The following is a 19,841-nucleotide window of genomic DNA, read 5'->3' as shown; positions in this document are numbered from 1 at the left end:
GAACTTTTATTTATGCATATTATGTATAATAATCTTATTATTGTTTATTTATAATAATAATAATAATAATAATAATAATAATATTAATAATAATAATATACATATTAATAATAATAACAATTTAGTTATTATTACTAATCTGATGTTTTATTTATAATTACTTTTCTTTATATGATATTTTATTTATTGCACACTGATTTTAAATAATATTAATAAAATAATAATTAAAAAACGTTAATTATTATTATTATTATTATTTATTTATTTATTTATTTTTTGCTGGGAATATAACAATATGTGCTCCAGCATAAATTTTGAATATATTTTTCACGTTTTTAAAATCAAAAGCTCACCTTTTTGCTATTTAATGCGATTTTTTTTATTAAATACATTTTATTTAAAACCATAGTCATAAGAGGTTTTTATTGTTTGTCTGGGTATGAGCACGTTCATTAAACATGTTTTCTATATTCTGGAGTACAGGTTTAACACTTTTCTTGCATAATTTAAATTACGTTGAAAGTGAGTTTACTGTATACCTGTTTTGCTGGCAGTATGTTTTTTTTATAATCTATTGCTTGTTAGTATTTATTGTAGCTCTTGTAGTATTTCTCTGATGCACCAAGTGCCGCTGTTGGTCAGTCTGTTCAAGCTTTAAACTGTATTTTAGACCCTCCTTTTCTTTCTGACATCACATTCTGCAGAATATCTCTTCATTTCAGACGGTCTCTGCTCTGAAGCGTGGTAACATTCGTCGCTCTTTGTTATCGGAAGAACTTTGCTTTTTCCACGCTTTTAATTATCTTCTTCTTCATCATATATTCTTCTTCAGTGGAACAGAAGATCTGGATAATGTTGTTTCTTTGTTGTTTTTCCGCGCACAGAGGCGCGTCTTCGTCGCGGATTTCATCATGGCTAATGCAGCCTCTCTTGCTCTGCGTCTTTGTCATGGCCGTTGCGCGCGCGCAGGTCCGTTATTCTATCCCAGAGGAGATGACAAAGGGCTCGCTGGTGGGAAATATCGTTCAGGATCTCGGTTTGGATGTTAAGAGGCTGAAATCTGGTCGAGCGCGGATCTTTACAGAGGACAGTCGTGAGTACATCGCTCTGAATGTGGATAAAGGGACTCTGGTAGTGAAAGAGAGGATAGATAGAGAGGAGCTGTGCGCCCAAGTGTCTCCCTGCTCCTTACATTTTCAGATCATCCTAGAAAACCCCATGGAGCTGCACAGAATTGATGTAGAAATATTAGATATTAATGATCATGCTCCTGTTTTTGACAGAAAAGAAATTGATTTTCAGATTAGTGAATTAGCACTTCCCGGAGCTCGCTTTTCATTAGACAGCGCCCAAGATCCGGACACAGGTACGAACGCGCTTAAGTCATATACATTAAATCCAAAAGATCATTTTGATTTGAAGGTTATGTCACGAAATGATGGCTCAAAATACGTCGAAATGGTTCTTCAAGCGCCGTTAGACAGAGAGACTCAACATGAGCACAAGTTAACCCTTACAGCCTTTGATGGCGGCAATCCGCAGAGAACTGGCACTGTTAGGATATGTGTTACGGTCATAGACGCAAACGACAACGCGCCTGTATTTAGTCTGCCTGTTTACCGTGTTTCATTGTTTGAGAATGCACATAATGGTGCTGTTGTGGTCAAGGTAAGCGCGACTGATAATGACCAAGGCGCAAACGGAGAGATAACATATTCTTTTTCACGCAGTTCTGGAAAAAATCTAGATTTATTCCATATTGGCCCAGATACAGGTGAAATTACTGTAAAAGGACATTTGGATTATGAGAGAGCTAAACAATTTGAGTTAAACATAGATGCTACAGATAAGGGTGGTTTAACTGACTCCAGTAAAGTTATAATCGACATTACAGATGTAAACGACAACCCCCCTGTGATAAGCCTGATTTCATTTTCTAATCCAATACCAGAGGACGCAGCGCCAGAAACTGTAATAGCGATGCTGAATGTCAAAGATTTAGATTCAGGGAAAAATGGGCAGGTTAAATGTTACATTTCTGCAGACATGCCGTTCAAGGTGAAGTCATCTGCCCAGAATTTTTACAGTTTGATCACTGATCAGCTTTTAGATCGTGAAAAAATATCTGAATACAATATCACAGTAACAGCTACTGATGAGGGCTCTCCATCCTTCTCCACTAATAAAACACTGACTCTGAAAATCTCCGATGTGAATGACAACGCCCCTGTGTTTGAGCGTCAGTCATACACCGCATTTATCATGGAGAATAATTCTCCAGGAGTCTCTGTTTTATCTGTTAAAGCGCACGACAGAGACTCTGGCAATAACGCGCGTATCTCCTATTTTCTAGAGGATGTTGTTGTGAATGGCGTCTCTGCCTCGACCTTTATTTCAGTCAATGCAGAGAGCGGAGAGATTCTTGCTGCTCGCTCTTTTGATTACGAGCAAACAAAAGATTTTAGCATCCGCGTAAAAGCGCAGGACGGAGGCTCTCCTCCTCTCAGCAGCAACGTGAGCGTCAAAATCCTGATTCAGGACCAGAATGACAACGCGCCTCAGGTTCTGTATCCGGTCCAGTCGGGCGCTTCCGTGGTGGCTGAAATAGTGCCTCGTTCGGCAGATGTGGGTTATCTGGTGACTAAAGTGGTGGCTGTTGATGTGGACTCTGGACAGAACGCCTGGCTCTCCTATAAACTGCACAAAGCCACAGACAGGGCGCTGTTTGAAGTGGGCGCACAGAATGGAGAAATCAGAACTGTCCGGCAAGTGACAGATAAAGATGCTGTCAAACAAAGACTCACTGTTGTAGTGGAGGACAACGGGCAGCCCTCTCGATCAGCTACAGTCAATGTTAACGTGGCGGTGGCGGACAGCTTCCCTGAGGTGCTCTCGGAGTTCACCGACTTTACGCACGACAAGGAATACAACGACAACCTGACTTTCTATCTCGTCTTGGCCTTGGCTGTAGTGTCGTTTCTCTTTATCGTGTCCATCATCGCCATACTGTCAGTCAAATGCTACAGATGGAGACGCGAGCGGATGTTTTATAAGTCTGGAGCGAATCTCCCGGTTATTCCGTATTATCCGCCTCTTTACGCAGATGTAGGAGGCACAGGAACTTTACAGCACGTGTACAATTATGAGGTTTGCAGAACCACTGACTCCAGAAAGAGTGGTGTGAAATACGGCAGAGCTTGCAGTGAGAGCATCATTAGTCTGGACACCAGTGGAACACAGACACTCACGCATGCGCAAAGGGAAAACCTGAATAATGATTTTGATCAGGTGAGATTGAGTGATTAATTTTAAACATGGCTTTTTAGTGTCTAATTTATCATCATGATTTATCTCAGTTTTTCTCAGATTAAGCACAGTATTTTTGTCTTTGTGTTCGTGTTTATATATATATATATATATATATATATATATATATATATATATATATATATATATATATATATATATATATATATATATATATATATGTGTGTGTATAAACAAACATACACATATAAGTTTAGACTTTTTTTCTGCCCTAAGCTAAGTTGTACTCAATAAGGATGCTTATATTTTGATAAAGTTTGCGCGCTTTGGTCACAGTGAAGCTTTAAATGCATTAAGAGATGTTTTACATTTTGCAGTTTTACTCGTATCTGTGATCATATTTAAAGGTGTTCTGTTGGAAATATTTTTATTTTTGTCTCATAATTATGCGTTACCACAAAATATTTGTATTTTGGCATTTAACCTCATTCTTATTTTGCGTTTGGGTATTTTCCAGCATGTTTACATGCAATATTTCTCTGATGCACTAAGTGCCGCTGTTGGTCAGTGTGTTCAGGCTTTAAACACTTATTTTAGATCCTCCTCCACTTTCTGACATCACATTCTGCAGAAAAATCATTCTCATTCAGACGCTTTCTCTTTTACACTGAAGTATCGAGACATTCGCTGTCCTGTATTTTCGGGTGGAGTTTGCTGTTTCTCCACCTTTCTGTATCATCTATTCTTCATCATTTTAAGTGGAACAGAAGATCTGGATTATGTCGTTTCTTTGTTGTTTTTCCGCGCACAGAGGCGCGTCTTCGTCGCGGATTTCATCATGGCTAATGCAGCCTCTCGTGCTCTGCGTCTTTGTCATGGCCGTTGCGCGCGCGCAGGTCCGTTATTCTATCCCAGAGGAGATGACAAAGGGCTCGCTGGTGGGAAATATCGTTCAGGATCTCGGTTTGGATGTTAGGAGGCTGAAATCTGGTCGAGCGCGGATCTTTACGGAGGACAGTCGTGAGTACATCGCTCTGAATGTGGATAAAGGGACTCTGGTAGTGAAAGAGAGGATAGATAGAGAGGAGCTGTGCGCCCAAGTGTCTCCCTGCTCCTTACATTTTCAGATCATCCTAGAAAACCCCATGGAGCTGCACAGAATTGATGTAGAAATATTAGATATTAATGATCATGCTCCTGTTTTTGACAGAAAAGAAATTGATTTTCAGATTAGTGAATTAGCACTTCCCGGAGCTCGCTTTTCATTAGACAGCGCCCAAGATCCGGACACAGGTACGAACGCGCTTAAGTCATATACATTAAATCCAAAAGATCATTTTGATTTGAAGGTTATGTCACGAAATGATGGCTCAAAATACGTCGAAATGGTTCTTCAAGCGCCGTTAGACAGAGAGACTCAACATGAGCACAAGTTAACCCTTACAGCCTTTGATGGCGGCAATCCGCAGAGAACTGGCACTGTTAGGATATGTGTTACGGTCATAGACGCAAACGACAACGCGCCTGTATTTAGTCTGCCTGTTTACCGTGTTTCATTGTTTGAGAATGCACATAATGGTGCTGTTGTGGTCAAGGTAAGCGCGACTGATAATGACCAAGGCGCAAACGGAGAGATAACATATTCTTTTTCACGCAGTTCTGGAAAAAATCTAGATTTATTCCATATTGGCCCAGATACAGGTGAAATTACTGTAAAAGGACATTTGGATTATGAGAGAGCTAAACAATTTGAGTTAAACATAGATGCTACAGATAAGGGTGGTTTAACTGACTCCAGTAAAGTTATAATCGACATTACAGATGTAAACGACAACCCCCCTGTGATAAGCCTGATTTCATTTTCTAATCCAATACCAGAGGACGCAGCGCCAGAAACTGTAATAGCGATGCTGAATGTCAAAGATTTAGATTCAGGGAAAAATGGGCAGGTTAAATGTTACATTTCTGCAGACATGCCGTTCAAGGTGAAGTCATCTGCCCAGAATTTTTACAGTTTGATCACTGATCAGCTTTTAGATCGTGAAAAAATATCTGAATACAATATCACAGTAACAGCTACTGATGAGGGCTCTCCATCCTTCTCCACTAATAAAACACTGACTCTGAAAATCTCCGATGTGAATGACAACGCCCCTGTGTTTGAGCGTCAGTCATACACCGCATTTATCATGGAGAATAATTCTCCAGGAGTCTCTGTTTTATCTGTTAAAGCGCACGACAGAGACTCTGGCAATAACGCGCGTATCTCCTATTTTCTAGAGGATGTTGTTGTGAATGGCGTCTCTGCCTCGACCTTTATTTCAGTCAATGCAGAGAGCGGAGAGATTCTTGCTGCTCGCTCTTTTGATTACGAGCAAACAAAAGATTTTAGCATCCGCGTAAAAGCGCAGGACGGAGGCTCTCCTCCTCTCAGCAGCAACGTGAGCGTCAAAATCCTGATTCAGGACCAGAATGACAACGCGCCTCAGGTTCTGTATCCGGTCCAGTCGGGCGCTTCCGTGGTGGCTGAAATAGTGCCTCGTTCGGCAGATGTGGGTTATCTGGTGACTAAAGTGGTGGCTGTTGATGTGGACTCTGGACAGAACGCCTGGCTCTCCTATAAACTGCACAAAGCCACAGACAGGGCGCTGTTTGAAGTGGGCGCACAGAATGGAGAAATCAGAACTGTCCGGCAAGTGACAGATAAAGATGCTGTCAAACAAAGACTCACTGTTGTAGTGGAGGACAACGGGCAGCCCTCTCGATCAGCTACAGTCAATGTTAACGTGGCGGTGGCGGACAGCTTCCCTGAGGTGCTCTCGGAGTTCACCGACTTTACGCACGACAAGGAATACAACGACAACCTGACTTTCTATCTCGTCTTGGCCTTGGCTGTAGTGTCGTTTCTCTTTATCGTGTCCATCATCGCCATACTGTCAGTCAAATGCTACAGATGGAGACGCGAGCGGATGTTTTATAAGTCTGGAGCGAATCTCCCGGTTATTCCGTGTTATCCGCCTCTTTACGCAGATGTAGGAGGCACAGGAACTTTACAGCACGTGTACAATTATGAGGTTTGCAGAACCACTGACTCCAGAAAGAGTGGTGTGAAATACGGCAGAGCTTGCAGTGAGAGCATCATTAGTCTGGACACCAGTGGAACACAGACACTCACGCATGCGCAAAGGGAAAACCTGAATAATGATTTTGATCAGGTGAGATTGAGTGATTAATTTTAAACATGGCTTTTTAGTGTCTAATTTATCATCATGATTTATCTCAGTTTTTCTCAGATTAAGCACAGTATTTTTGTCTTTGTGTTCGTGTTTATATATATATATATATATATATATATATATATATATATATATATATATATATATATATATATATATATGTGTGTGTATAAACAAACATACACATATAAGTTTAGACTTTTTTTCTGCCCTAAGCTAAGTTGTACTCAATAAGGATGCTTATATTTTGATAAAGTTTGCGCGCTTTGGTCACAGTGAAGCTTTAAATGCATTAAGAGATGTTTTACATTTTGCAGTTTTACTCGTATCTGTGATCATATTTAAAGGTGTTCTGTTGGAAATATTTTTATTTTTGTCTCATAATTATGCGTTACCACAAAATATTTGTATTTTGGCATTTAACCTCATTCTTATTTTGCGTTTGGGTATTTTCCAGCATGTTTACATGCAATATTTCTCTGATGCACTAAGTGCCGCTGTTGGTCAGTGTGTTCAGGCTTTAAACACTTATTTTAGATCCTCCTCCACTTTCTGACATCACATTCTGCAGAAAAAATCATTCTCATTCAGACGCTTTCTCTTTTACACTGAAGTATCGAGACATTCGCTGTCCTGTATTTTCGGGTGGAGTTTGCTGTTTCTCCACCTTTCTGTATCATCTATTCTTCATCATTTTAAGTGGAACAGAAGATCTGGATTATGTCGTTTCTTTGTTGTTTTTCCGCGCACAGAGGCGCGTCTTCGTCGCGGATTTCATCATGGCTAATGCAGCCTCTCGTGCTCTGCGTCTTTGTCATGGCCGTTGCGCGCGCGCAGGTCCGTTATTCTATCCCAGAGGAGATGACAAAGGGCTCGCTGGTGGGAAATATCGTTCAGGATCTCGGTTTGGATGTTAGGAGGCTGAAATCTGGTCGAGCGCGGATCTTTACGGAGGACAGTCGTGAGTACATCGCTCTGAATGTGGATAAAGGGACTCTGGTAGTGAAAGAGAGGATAGATAGAGAGGAGCTGTGCGCCCAAGTGTCTCCCTGCTCCTTACATTTTCAGATCATCCTAGAAAACCCCATGGAGCTGCACAGAATTGATGTGGAAATATTAGATATTAATGATCATGCTCCTGTTTTTAAGAAAAAAGAGATAACATTTCAAATGAGTGAGTCTGCTTTGTCTGGTGCTCGATATTCAATTGATAGTGCTAATGATCCAGATGTAGGTCTAAATACCCTTCAGACATATAAATTAATTCCATCAGACCATTTCATAGTAAAAATACCTGCTCATCTCGATGATACTAAATATGTGGAGATAATTTTGCAAAAACCTTTGGACAGAGAGTCTATGGAGGAACATAAACTAATTTTAACTGCGTTTGATGGCGGTAACCCTCAAAAAACGGGCACTGTCAAGATAAACGTCATTGTTTTAGATGCAAATGACAATGCACCGGCTTTCAGTCAATCTGTCTATAAAGCTTCTATTCCGGAGAATTTTTCTAAAGGATCATCTGTATTAAAGGTTAGTGCAGCAGACGGAGACACTGGATCTAATGGAGAAGTTACGTATTCTTTATCTCAAAGCAGTGAAAGCTTTTCTGGCCTTTTTAACATTGACTCCAACACTGGTGATATTACAGTTAATGGTTATTTAGATTACGAGAAATCTAAAAAATATGAACTATACGTTGAAGCAACAGACAAAGGAGGGTTACGGGACACAAGCAAAGTGCAGATTGAAATTACTGATATAAACGATAATCCTCCTATAATAAGCGTAATTTCATTTTCAAGCCCCGTGCCGGAGAATTCAGCTCCAGAGACTGCAGTAGCAATGTTTAATGTCAAAGATTTAGATTCGGGGAAAAACGGAATGGTTAAGTGCTCCATTCCTCCTAATTTACCCTTTAAAATAAAGTCATCTACTCCAAATTTTTACAGTTTAGTCACTGATGATATGTTAGATCGGGAGATGCTCTCCAAATATAATATCACAGTAACAGCTACTGATGAGGGCTCTCCATCCTTCTCCACTAATAAAACACTGACTCTGAAAATCTCCGATGTGAATGACAACGCCCCTGTGTTTGAGCGTCAATCATACACCGCATTTATCATGGAGAATAATTCTCCAGGAGTCTCTGTTTTATCTGTTAAAGCGCACGATAGAGACTCTGGCAATAACGCGCGTATCTCCTATTTTCTAGAGGATGTTGTTGTGAATGGCGTCTCTGCCTCGACCTTTATTTCAGTCAATGCAGAGAGCGGAGAGATTCTTGCTGCTCGCTCTTTTGATTACGAGCAAACAAAAGATTTTAGCATCCGCGTAAAAGCGCAGGACGGAGGCTCTCCTCCTCTCAGCAGCAACGTGAGCGTCAAAATCCTGATTCAGGACCAGAATGACAACGCGCCTCAGGTTCTGTATCCGGTCCAGTCAGGCGCTTCTGTGGTGGCTGAAATAGTGCCTCGTTCGGCAGATGTGGGTTATCTGGTGACTAAAGTGGTGGCTGTTGATGTGGACTCTGGACAGAACGCCTGGCTCTCCTATAAACTGCACAAAGCCACAGACAGGGCGCTGTTTGAAGTGGGCGCACAGAATGGAGAAATCAGAACTGTCCGGCAAGTGACAGATAAAGATGCTGTCAAACAAAGACTCACTGTTGTAGTGGAGGACAACGGGCAGCCCTCTCGATCAGCTACAGTCAATGTTAACGTGGCGGTGGCGGACAGCTTCCCTGAGGTGCTCTCGGAGTTCACCGACTTTACGCACGACAAGGAATACAACGACAACCTGACTTTCTATCTCGTCTTGGCCTTGGCTGTAGTGTCGTTTCTCTTTATCGTGTCCATCATCGCCATACTGTCAGTCAAATGCTACAGATGGAGACGCGAGCGGATGTTTTATAAGTCTGGAGCGAATCTTCCGGTTATTCCGTATTATCCGCCTCTTTACGCAGATGTAGGAGGCACAGGAACTTTACAGCACGTGTACAATTATGAGGTTTGCAGAACCACTGACTCCAGAAAGAGTGATGTGAAATACGGCAGACCTTGCAGTGAGAGCATCATTAGTCTGGACACCAGTGGAACACAGACACTCACGCATGCGCAAAGGGCAAACCTGAATAATGATTTTGATCAGGTGAGATTGAGTGATTAATTATAAACATGGCTTTCTAGTGTTTATTTTATCATCATGCTTTATCTCAGTTTTTCTCAGATTAAGCACAGCATTTTTGTCTTTGTGTTCGTGTTTATATATATATATATATATATATATATATATATATATATATATATATATATATATATATATATATGTATATATATATATATATATATATATATATATATATATATATATATATATATATATACATATATATATATATATATATATATATATATATACATATATATATATATATATATATATATATATATATATATATATATATATATATATATATATAAACATACACATATAAGTTTACACTTTTTTCTGCCCTAAGCTAAGTTGTACTCAATAAGGATGCTTATATTTTAATAAAGTTTGCGCGCTTTGGTTACAGTAAAGCATTAAATGCATTAAGAGCTGTTTTATATTTTCTGCTTTACATTTTGCAGTTTTACTCGAATCTGTGATTATATTTAAAGGTGTTCTGTTGGAAATATTTATATTTTTGTCTCTTAATATTGTGTTACCACAAATTATTTGTATTTTGGCATTTAACCGCATTCCTATTTTGCGTTTTGGTATTTTCCAGTATGTTTACATGCAATAATTCTCTGATGCACTAAGTGCCGCTGTTGGTCAGTGTGTTCAGGCTTTAAATATTTATTTTAGATCCTCCTCCACTTTCTGACATCACATTCTGCAGAAAAATCATTCTCATTCAGACGCTTTTTCTTTAACACTGAAGTGTCGAGACATTCGCTCTCCTGTATTTTCGGGTGGAGTTTGCTGTTTCTCCACCTTTCTGTATCATCTATTCTTCATCATCTTAAGTACAACAGAAGATCTGGATTATGTCGTTTCTTTGTTGTTTTTCCGCGCACAGAGGCGCGTCTTCGTCGCGGATTTCATCATGGCTAATGCAGCCTCTCGTGCTCTGCGTCTTTGTCATGGCCGTTGCGCGCGCGCAGGTCCGTTATTCTATCCCAGAGGAGATGACAAAGGGCTCGCTGGTGGGAAATATCGTTCAGGATCTCGGTTTGGATGTTAAGAGGCTGAAATCTGGTCGAGCGCGGATCTTTACGGAGGACAGTCGTGAGTACATCGCTCTGAATGTGGATAAAGGGACTCTGGTAGTGAAAGAGAGGATAGATAGAGAGGAGCTGTGCGCCCAAGTGTCTCCCTGCTCCTTACATTTTCAGATCATCTTAGAAAACCCCATGGAGCTGCATAGAATTGATGTGGAAATATTAGACATTAATGATCATGCTCCTGTTTTTACAAACAAAGAGATTACTTTTCAGATTAGTGAATCTGCGTTGGCTGGTGCTCGATATTCAATTGATAGCGCTATTGATACAGATGAGGGTGTAAATTCGCTTCAGATGTATAAATTAAATCCAAACGAAAATTTTGCGCTCAAAACCTTAACTCACGCGGATGGCACTAAATATATCGAAATGGTCTTGCAAACACAATTAGACAGAGAAAAGCAGGAGGAGTATAATCTGATTTTAACTGCATTTGATGGTGGTACTCCACAGAAAACAGGTACATTGAAAATTAACATCATTGTCTTGGATGCAAACGACAACGCGCCTGTTTTTAGTCAGTCTGTGTATACAGCCCTTGTCGCTGAAAATGCACCAAAAGGATCTCTAGTCTTGAAGGTTACTGCAACTGACGCAGATCAAGGAACAAATAAAGACGTGTACTATTCATTCTCCCAGAGTAGTAAACTCAGCTCAGATACATTTAATGTCGATCCTTCAAGCGGTGAAATAACACTTACTGGCTCTTTAGACTTTGAAAAATTGAAGAAGTTTGAGCTTAATGTTGTTGCAACAGACAGTGGTGGCTTAACAGATACTGCTAAAGTGATGGTGGAAATTACTGACGTTAATGATAATGCCCCTGTAATTAATGTAATATCGTTTTCAAACCCTTTGCCAGAAAACTCAGACCCAGAAACTGTGATAGCGATGCTGAATGTCAAAGATTTAGATTCGGGGAAAAATGCACAGGTCAGATGTTCAATTAATCCTAGTTTACCATTCCGAATCAGGCAATCATCCTCAAATTTCTACAGTATGATCACAGATCAGCTTTTAGACCGTGAAAAAATATCTGAATATAATATCACAGTAACAGCTACTGATGAGGGCTCTCCATCCTTCTCCACTAATAAAACACTGACTCTGAAAATCTCCGATGTGAATGACAACGCCCCTGTGTTTGAGCGTCAGTCATACACCGCATTTATCATGGAGAATAATTCTCCAGGAGTCTCTGTTTTATCTGTTAAAGCGCACGACAGAGACTCTGGCAATAACGCGCGTATCTCCTATTTTCTAGAGGATGTTGTTGTGAATGGCGTCTCTGCCTCGACCTTTATTTCAGTCCATGCAGAGAGCGGAGAGATTCTTGCTGCTCGCTCTTTTGATTACGAGCAAACAAAAGATTTTAGCATCCGCGTAAAAGCGCAGGACGGAGGCTCTCCTCCTCTCAGCAGCAACGTGAGCGTTAAAATCCTGATTCAGGACCAGAATGACAACGCGCCTCAGGTTCTGTATCCGGTCCAGTCAGGCGCTTCTGTGGTGGCTGAAATAGTGCCTCGTTCGGCAGATGTGGGTTATCTGGTGACTAAAGTGGTGGCTGTTGATGTGGACTCTGGACAGAACGCCTGGCTCTCCTATAAACTGCACAAAGCCACAGACAGGGCGCTGTTTGAAGTGGGCGCACAGAATGGAGAAATCAGAACTGTCCGGCAAGTGACAGATAAAGATGCTGTCAAACAAAGACTCACTGTTGTAGTGGAGGACAACGGGCAGCCCTCTCGATCAGCTACAGTCAATGTTAACGTGGCGGTGGCGGACAGCTTCCCTGAGGTGCTCTCGGAGTTCACCGACTTTACGCACGGCAAGGAATACAACGACAACCTGACTTTCTATCTCGTCTTGGCCTTGGCTGTAGTGTCGTTTCTCTTTATCGTGTCCATCATCGCCATACTGTCAGTCAAATGCTACAGATGGAGACGCGAGCGGATGTTTTATAAGTCTGGAGCGAATCTTCCGGTTATTCCGTATTATCCGCCTCTTTACGCAGATGTAGGAGGCACAGGAACTTTACAGCACGTGTACAATTATGAGGTTTGCAGAACCACTGACTCCAGAAAGAGTGATGTGAAATACGGCAGACCTTGCAGTGAGAGCATCATTAGTCTGGACACCAGTGGAACACAGACACTCACGCATGCGCAAAGGGAGAGACTGAACTTTGATGATTGTGGGGATCAGGTGAGAATGGATTTATATAACTAATATGCCACAATATAAATAATTTTGCTTTCCCTAAATATGTTCTTTGCGATCTATGAAAACAATTATTTAATAAATGTTCAGTTTAATTTTTTAAGGCTTATTTAATATTTGTTTTTATCAGCTTAACTTCCCCAGTTTTAGCAAATGAGCACGATAACAGCTGTAAAAACAGCATTTAAAGGCACATCTGGTTTGCCAGCATTAAACATGACAGGAAACAAATAGTTCTGAAATTGACTTTTTGTTTTCCAATTTGTTAGTTATTAATTTTTTCTAACTTCCTTGGTTTTATTAATGCACTCTATGTAATTATTATTACTAATATTATTATATTGTTGTTATTATTATATTATTATATTATTATTATCATTATATTATCATATTATTATTATTATTATTATTATTATTATTAGTTAATTCATTTTTGTGTGTGTGTGTGTTAAAAGTTTGTGTACCAGTATAAATTGTTTGACTTCATTTTTTTTCAAGCTTTTCATATCATAATCATAACCTTTTGCTATATTGTATAAAACATTAGATGCAAATTTATTTAAGATAAACAGTCATGTAGAAGTTATTATTTTCTATGTTGCATGTTTGACCATATGTATGGGACATATGCATTAGGGCATATTTTAGATTATCTGGTTTGATTGTTTGACCCTTTTGCTTCCAGAAATTATATTTCGTTGAGAGTATGCTCTGTATACCTTTTGGTCGCAATTCAATTAAAATATATACATTATTTTATATCCTCTTGCTCGTAAACATTTTTTTCCTCTTGTAATAACTCTCTGATGCACCAAGTGCCGCTGTTGGTCAGTGTGTTCAAGCTTTAAACTGTATTTTAGACCCTCCTTTTCTTTCTGACATCACATTCTGCAGAATATCTCTTCATTTCAGACGGTCTCTCCTCTGAAACAGCGACATTTGCTGCTCCTTGTTATCGGACGAACTTTGTTTTTGTCCACACTTTTAGTTAACTAATTCTTCATATTTTCGTCTTAAGTGGAACAGAAGATCTGGATAATGTGGTTTCTTTGTTGTTTTTCCGCGAAAAGAGGCGCGTCCTCGTCGCGGATTTCATCATGGCTAATGCAGCCTCTCCTGCTCTGCGTCTTTGTCATGGCCGTTGCGCGCGCGCAGGTCCGTTATTCTATCCCAGAGGAGATGACAAAGGGCTCGCTGGTGGGAAATATCGTTCAGGATCTCGGTTTGGATGTTAAGAGGCTGAAATCTGGTCGAGCGCGGATCTTTACGGAGGACAGTCGTGAGTACATCGCTCTGAATGTGGATAAAGGGACTCTGGTAGTGAAAGAGAGGATAGATAGAGAGGAGCTGTGCGCCCAAGTGTCTCCCTGCTCCTTACATTTTCAGATCATCCTGGAAAACCCCATGGAGCTGCATAGAATTGATGTAGAAATATTAGATATTAATGATCATGCTCCTGTCTTTGTTAGAAAGGAAATACACTTTCAAATTAGTGAGCTTGCTATTCCTGGAGCTAAATTTTCTTTAGATAAAGCACAAGATTCGGACGTAGGTTTAAATACCCTCCAGAAATACACACTCAATCCGACTGATTATTTTTCTCTTAAAGAACAGACGGGAAATGATGGCTCGAAATACGTTGAAATGATTCTGCAAACGCCATTAGATAGGGAACATCAGGAAGAGCACAAATTAACATTGACCGCATTTGATGGCGGCACTCCACAGAAATCAGGCACTATTAAAATAATTGTTCTTGTAATCGACGCAAATGATAATGCTCCTGTTTTTAGTCTCCCTGTGTATACAGTTTCTCTGCTGGAGAATTCACCTAAAGGGACTGATATCGTGAGCGTGACTGCAACTGATAAAGACAAAGGAACAAATGCTGAACTGACATATTCTTTCTCACAAACATCAGGAAAGGCTTTAGAGTTGTTCAATATAAATTCTGAAAGTGGCAGCATTACTGTTAATGGAGACCTGGACTTCGAGAAGTCAAAACATTTTCAGTTAAATGTTGAAGCTACAGATAAAGGCGGCTTAACCGATTCGAGTAAAGTAATAATTGAACTAATCGATGTTAATGACAATGCACCAGTAATAAGCGTGATTTCATTTTCAAACCCAATACCAGAGGACGCAGCACCAGAAACTGTAATAGCGATGCTGAATGTCAAAGATTTAGATTCGGGGAAAAATGGGCAGGTTAGATGTTCTGTTGCAGCAAATTTGCCTTTTAAAATACACTCATCCGCCTCAAATTTCTATAGTGTGACAACAGATCAGTTATTAGATCGTGAACATATATCTGAATATAATATCACAGTAACAGCTACTGATGAGGGCTCTCCATCCTTCTCCACTAATAAAACACTGACTCTGAAAATCTCCGATGTAAATGACAACGCCCCTGTGTTTGAGCGTCAGTCATACACCGCATTTATCATGGAGAATAATTCTCCAGGAGTCTCTGTTTTATCTGTTAAAGCGCACGACAGAGACTCTGGCAATAACGCGCGTATCTCCTATTTTCTAGAGGATGTTGTTGTGAATGGCGTCTCTGCCTCGACCTTTATTTCAGTCAATGCAGAGAGCGGAGAGATTCTTGCTGCTCGCTCTTTTGATTACGAGCAAACAAAAGATTTTAGCATCCGCGTAAAAGCGCAGGACGGAGGCTCTCCTCCTCTCAGCAGCAACGCGAGCGTCAAAATCCTGATTCAGGACCAGAATGACAACGCGCCTCAGGTTCTGTATCCGGTCCAGTCAGGCGCTTCTGTGGTGGCTGAAATAGTGCCTCGTTCGGCAGATGTGGGTTATCTGGTGACTAAAGTGGTGGCTGTTGATGTGGACTCTGGACAGAACGCCTGGCTCTCCTATAAACTGCACAAAGCCACAGACAGGGCGCTGTTTGAAGTGGGCGCACAGAATGGAGAAATCAGAACTGTCCGGCAAGTGACAGATAAAGATGCTGTCAAACAAAGACTCACTGTTGTAGTGGAGGACAACGGGCAGCCCTCTCGATCAGCTACAGTCAATGTTAACGTGGCGGTGGCGGACAGCTTCCCTGAGGTGCTCTCGGAGTTCACCGACTTTACGCACGACAAGGAATACAACGACAACCTGACTTTCTATCTCGTCTTGGCCTTGGCTGTAGTGTCGTTTCTCTTTATCGTGTCCATCATCGCCATACTGTCAGTCAAATGCTACAGATGGAGACGCGAGCGGATGTTTTATAAGTCTGGAGCGAATCTCCCGGTTATTCCGTATTATCCGCCTCTTTACGCAGATGTAGGAGGCACAGGAACTTTACAGCACGTGTACAATTATGAGGTTTGCAGAACCACTGACTCCAGAAAGAGTGATGTGAAATACGGCAGACCTTGCAGTGAGAGCATCATTAGTCTGGACACCAGTGGAACACAGACACTCACGCATGCGCAAAGGGCAAACCTGAATAATGATTTTGATCAGGTGAGATTGAGTGATTAATTATAAACATGACTTTCTAGTGTTTATTTTATCATCATGCTTTATCTCAGTTTTTCTCAGATTAAGCACAGCATTTTTGTCTTTGTGTTCGTGTTTATATATATATATATATATATATATATATATATATATATATATATATATATATATATATATATATATATATATATATATATATATATGTATAAACAAACATACACATATAAGTTTACACTTTTTTTTCTGCCCTAAGCTAAGTTTTGCTCAATAAGGATGCTTATATTTTGATAAAGTTTGCGCGCTTTGGTCACAGTGAAGCTTTAAATGCATTAAGAGCTGTTTTATATTTTCTGCTTTACATTTTGCAGTTTTACTCGTATCTGTGATCATATTTAAAGGTGTTCTGTTGGAAATATTTATATTTTTGTCTCATATTATTGCGTTACCACAAAATATTTGTATTTTGGCATTTAACCGCATTCCTATTTTGCGTTTGGGTATTTTCCAGCATGTTTACATGCAATAATTCTCTGATGCACTAAGTGCCGCTGTTGGTCAGTGTGTTCAGGCTTTAAACACTTATTTTAGATCCTCCTCCACTTTCTGACATCACATTCTGCAGAAAAATCATTCTCATTCAGACGCTTTCTCTCTTACATTGAAGTGTCGAGACATTCGCTGTCCTGTATTTTCGGGTGGAGTTTGCTGTTTCTCCACTTTTCTGTATCATCTATTCTTCATCATCTTAAGTAGAACAGAAGATCTGGATTATGTCGTTTCTTTGTTGTTTTTCCGCGCACAGAGGCGCGTCTTCGTCGCGGATTTCATCATGGCTAATGCAGCCTCTCGTGCTCTGCGTCTTTGTCATGGCCGTTGCGCGCGCGCAGGTCCGTTATTCTATCCCAGAGGAGATGACAAAGGGCTCGCTGGTGGGAAATATCGTTCAGGATCTCGGTTTGGATGTTAAGAGGCTGAAATCTGGTCGAGCGCGGATCTTTACGGAGGACAGTCGTGAGTACATCGCTCTGAATGTGGATAAAGGGACTCTGGTAGTGAAAGAGAGGATAGATAGAGAGGAGCTGTGCGCCCAAGTGTCTCCCTGCTCCTTACATTTTCAGATCATCCTAGAAAACCCCATGGAGCTGCATAGAATTGATGTGGAAATATTAGATATTAATGATCATGCTCCAGCTTTTATAAGAAAAGAAATACACTTTCAAATAAGTGAGCTTGCCGTGCCCGGTGCTCGTTTTTCTTTAGACAGTGCGCATGATCCTGATGTTGGCTTGAATACGCTTCAGAGATACAGTTTAATACCAACCGACTATTTTTCATTGAAGGAACTATCGCGCAGTGATGGTAATAAATACGTCGAGATGATTTTGAAATCTCAGTTAGATAGGGAGAGAGATGAAGAATTGAAATTAACCCTTACTGCATTTGATGGAGGAAACCCTCAAAAATCCGGAACGGTTAAAATAATTGTCACAGTAATTGATGCAAATGACAACACCCCCGCGTTCAGCCAGTCAGTGTACAGAGTTTCTTTAGCAGAAAATGCACCGATAGGTACAGTAGTGGTTATTGTACTTGCTACAGACAAAGACAAAGGATCATATGGTGAGGTGACATATTCGTTTTCACAAAGCTCTGGAAAGGATTTAGACCTTTTTAGAATTGATCAGGACACTGGGAAAATAACCGTAAATGGCTTGTTGGATTATGAAAAATCAAAGCAATATGAACTAAATATTGAGGCAATGGATAAGGGAGGATTAACCGACAACAGTAAAGTGTTCATTGAACTGACTGACGTTAATGATAATGCACCTGTAATAAGTGTTATCTCTTTTTCCAATCACATCCCAGAGGACTCTGTTCCAGACACGGTGATTGCGATGCTTAATATTAAAGATATAGACTCTGGTAAAAACGGACAATTTAGATGCTTTGTTAGTTCAGATTTGCCATTTCGCATTAAACCGTCGTCCTCAAATTTTTACACTTTAGTCACTGATCAGATTTTAGATCGTGAACAGATATCTGAATACAATATCACAGTAACCGCTACTGATGAGGGCTCTCCATCCTTCTCCACTAATAAAACACTGACTCTGAAAATCTCCGATGTGAATGACAACGCCCCTGTGTTTGAGCGTCAGTCATACACCGCATTTATCATGGAGAATAATTCTCCAGGAGTCTCTGTTTTATCTGTTAAAGCGCACGACAGAGACTCTGGCAATAACGCGCGTATCTCCTATTTTCTAGAGGATGTTGTTGTGCATGGCGTCTCTGCCTCGACCTTTATTTCAGTCCATGCAGAGAGCGGAGAGATTCTTGCTGCTCGCTCTTTTGATTACGAGCAAACAAAAGATTTTAGCATCCGCGTAAAAGCGCAGGACGGAGGCTCTCCTCCTCTCAGCAGCAACGTGAGCGTCAAAATCCTGATTCAGGACCAGAATGACAACGCGCCTCAGGTTCTGTATCCGGTCCAGTCAGGCGCTTCTGTGGTGGCTGAAATAGTGCCTCGTTCGGCAGATGTGGGTTATCTGGTGACTAAAGTGGTGGCTGTTGATGTGGACTCTGGACAGAACGCCTGGCTCTCCTATAAACTGCACAAAGCCACAGACAGGGCGCTGTTTGAAGTGGGCGCACAGAATGGAGAAATCAGAACTGTCCGGCAAGTGACAGATAAAGATGCTGTCAAACAAAGACTCACTGTTGTAGTGGAGGACAACGGGCAGCCCTCTCGATCAGCTACAGTCAATGTTAACGTGGCGGTGGCGGACAGCTTCCCTGAGGTGCTCTCGGAGTTCACCGACTTTACGCACGACAAGGAATACAACGACAACCTGACTTTCTATCTCGTCTTGGCCTTGGCTGTAGTGTCGTTTCTCTTTATCGTGTCCATCATCGCCATACTGTCAGTCAAATGCTACAGATGGAGACGCGAGCGGATGTTTTATAAGTCTGGAGCGAATCTTCCGGTCATTCCGTATTATCCGCCTCTTTACGCAGATGTAGGAGCCACAGGAACTTTAAAGCACGTGTACAATTATGAGACGTGTGGCACTAATGACTCCAGAATGAGTGATCTGAAGTTTGTTCGACCTTGTAGTCAGAGCATCATTAGTCTGGACACCAGTGGGACACAGACAATGCCACACATTCAGGAACACAAACATATATCCAGGGATACAGAAACCCAGGTGAGATTTGTAGAATGAGATTTATTAAATTATAATGATTTATTTATTTGTTTGTTTTTTTGTTTGATTTATCTGTGCAGCATTTTGAACTCTTTTGTATTAATATTTAAACGCCTTCAGAAGCACGCTGCGTTAGGAGAATGTGGCGCTTTACG

The 19,841-nt window shown here is 40.7% G+C and overlaps 14 protein-coding genes across 14 annotated transcripts in view; all 14 read left to right on the top strand.

Moving 5' to 3' along the window:
* Positions 1–19,841, top strand: part of pcdh2g1 (protocadherin 2 gamma 1) — a 223,953-nt gene that overhangs the window by 143,552 nt on the left and 60,560 nt on the right.
* Positions 1–19,841, top strand: part of pcdh2g2 (protocadherin 2 gamma 2) — a 219,546-nt gene that overhangs the window by 139,145 nt on the left and 60,560 nt on the right.
* Positions 1–19,841, top strand: part of pcdh2g5 (protocadherin 2 gamma 5) — a 203,515-nt gene that overhangs the window by 123,114 nt on the left and 60,560 nt on the right.
* pcdh2g6 (protocadherin 2 gamma 6) overlaps positions 1–19,841 on the top strand; it is a 199,722-nt gene that overhangs the window by 119,321 nt on the left and 60,560 nt on the right.
* The window catches only part of pcdh2g7 (protocadherin 2 gamma 7), a 190,495-nt gene that overhangs the window by 110,094 nt on the left and 60,560 nt on the right, over positions 1–19,841 (top strand).
* The window catches only part of pcdh2g8 (protocadherin 2 gamma 8), a 180,008-nt gene that overhangs the window by 99,607 nt on the left and 60,560 nt on the right, over positions 1–19,841 (top strand).
* The window catches only part of pcdh2g9 (protocadherin 2 gamma 9), a 175,249-nt gene that overhangs the window by 94,848 nt on the left and 60,560 nt on the right, over positions 1–19,841 (top strand).
* Positions 1–19,841, top strand: part of pcdh2g12 (protocadherin 2 gamma 12) — a 157,436-nt gene that overhangs the window by 77,035 nt on the left and 60,560 nt on the right.
* The window catches only part of pcdh2g13 (protocadherin 2 gamma 13), a 153,332-nt gene that overhangs the window by 72,931 nt on the left and 60,560 nt on the right, over positions 1–19,841 (top strand).
* Positions 1–19,841, top strand: part of pcdh2g16 (protocadherin 2 gamma 16) — a 125,467-nt gene that overhangs the window by 45,066 nt on the left and 60,560 nt on the right.
* pcdh2g17 (protocadherin 2 gamma 17) overlaps positions 1–19,841 on the top strand; it is a 122,392-nt gene that overhangs the window by 41,991 nt on the left and 60,560 nt on the right.
* On the top strand, positions 753–3,288 carry pcdh2g29 (protocadherin 2 gamma 29; the record flags this gene model as incomplete). Its single annotated transcript, NM_001024201.1, is given in 1 exon segment — positions 753–3,288. A coding segment is annotated over 1 exon segment (2,436 nt), but the record flags the coding sequence as incomplete, so codon positions are not given.
* pcdh2g28 (protocadherin 2 gamma 28) lies at positions 753–3,288 on the top strand (the record flags this gene model as incomplete). Its single annotated transcript, NM_001024200.1, is given in 1 exon segment — positions 753–3,288. A coding segment is annotated over 1 exon segment (2,436 nt), but the record flags the coding sequence as incomplete, so codon positions are not given.
* On the top strand, positions 7,089–9,754 carry LOC141377655 (protocadherin beta-11-like). Its single transcript, XM_073922453.1, has one exon. The coding sequence runs from the start codon at positions 7,224–7,226 to the stop codon at positions 9,675–9,677; it is 2,454 nt and encodes an 817-aa protein (XP_073778554.1). The 5' UTR covers positions 7,089–7,223; the 3' UTR covers positions 9,678–9,754.

This window comes from Danio rerio, chromosome 14, assembly GCF_049306965.1.
Source record: "Danio rerio strain Tuebingen ecotype United States chromosome 14, GRCz12tu, whole genome shotgun sequence".
Classification (NCBI taxonomy): domain Eukaryota; kingdom Metazoa; phylum Chordata; class Actinopteri; order Cypriniformes; family Danionidae; genus Danio; species Danio rerio.
This window is presented reverse-complemented; position numbering and strand designations above follow the sequence as displayed.

What these genes read in the sequence shown, in the direction of transcription:
- LOC141377655 (XM_073922453.1), top strand. Translation starts at nt 7,224, where the DNA reads ATGTCGTTTCTTTGTTGTTTTTCCGCGCACAGAGGCGCGTCTTCGTCG.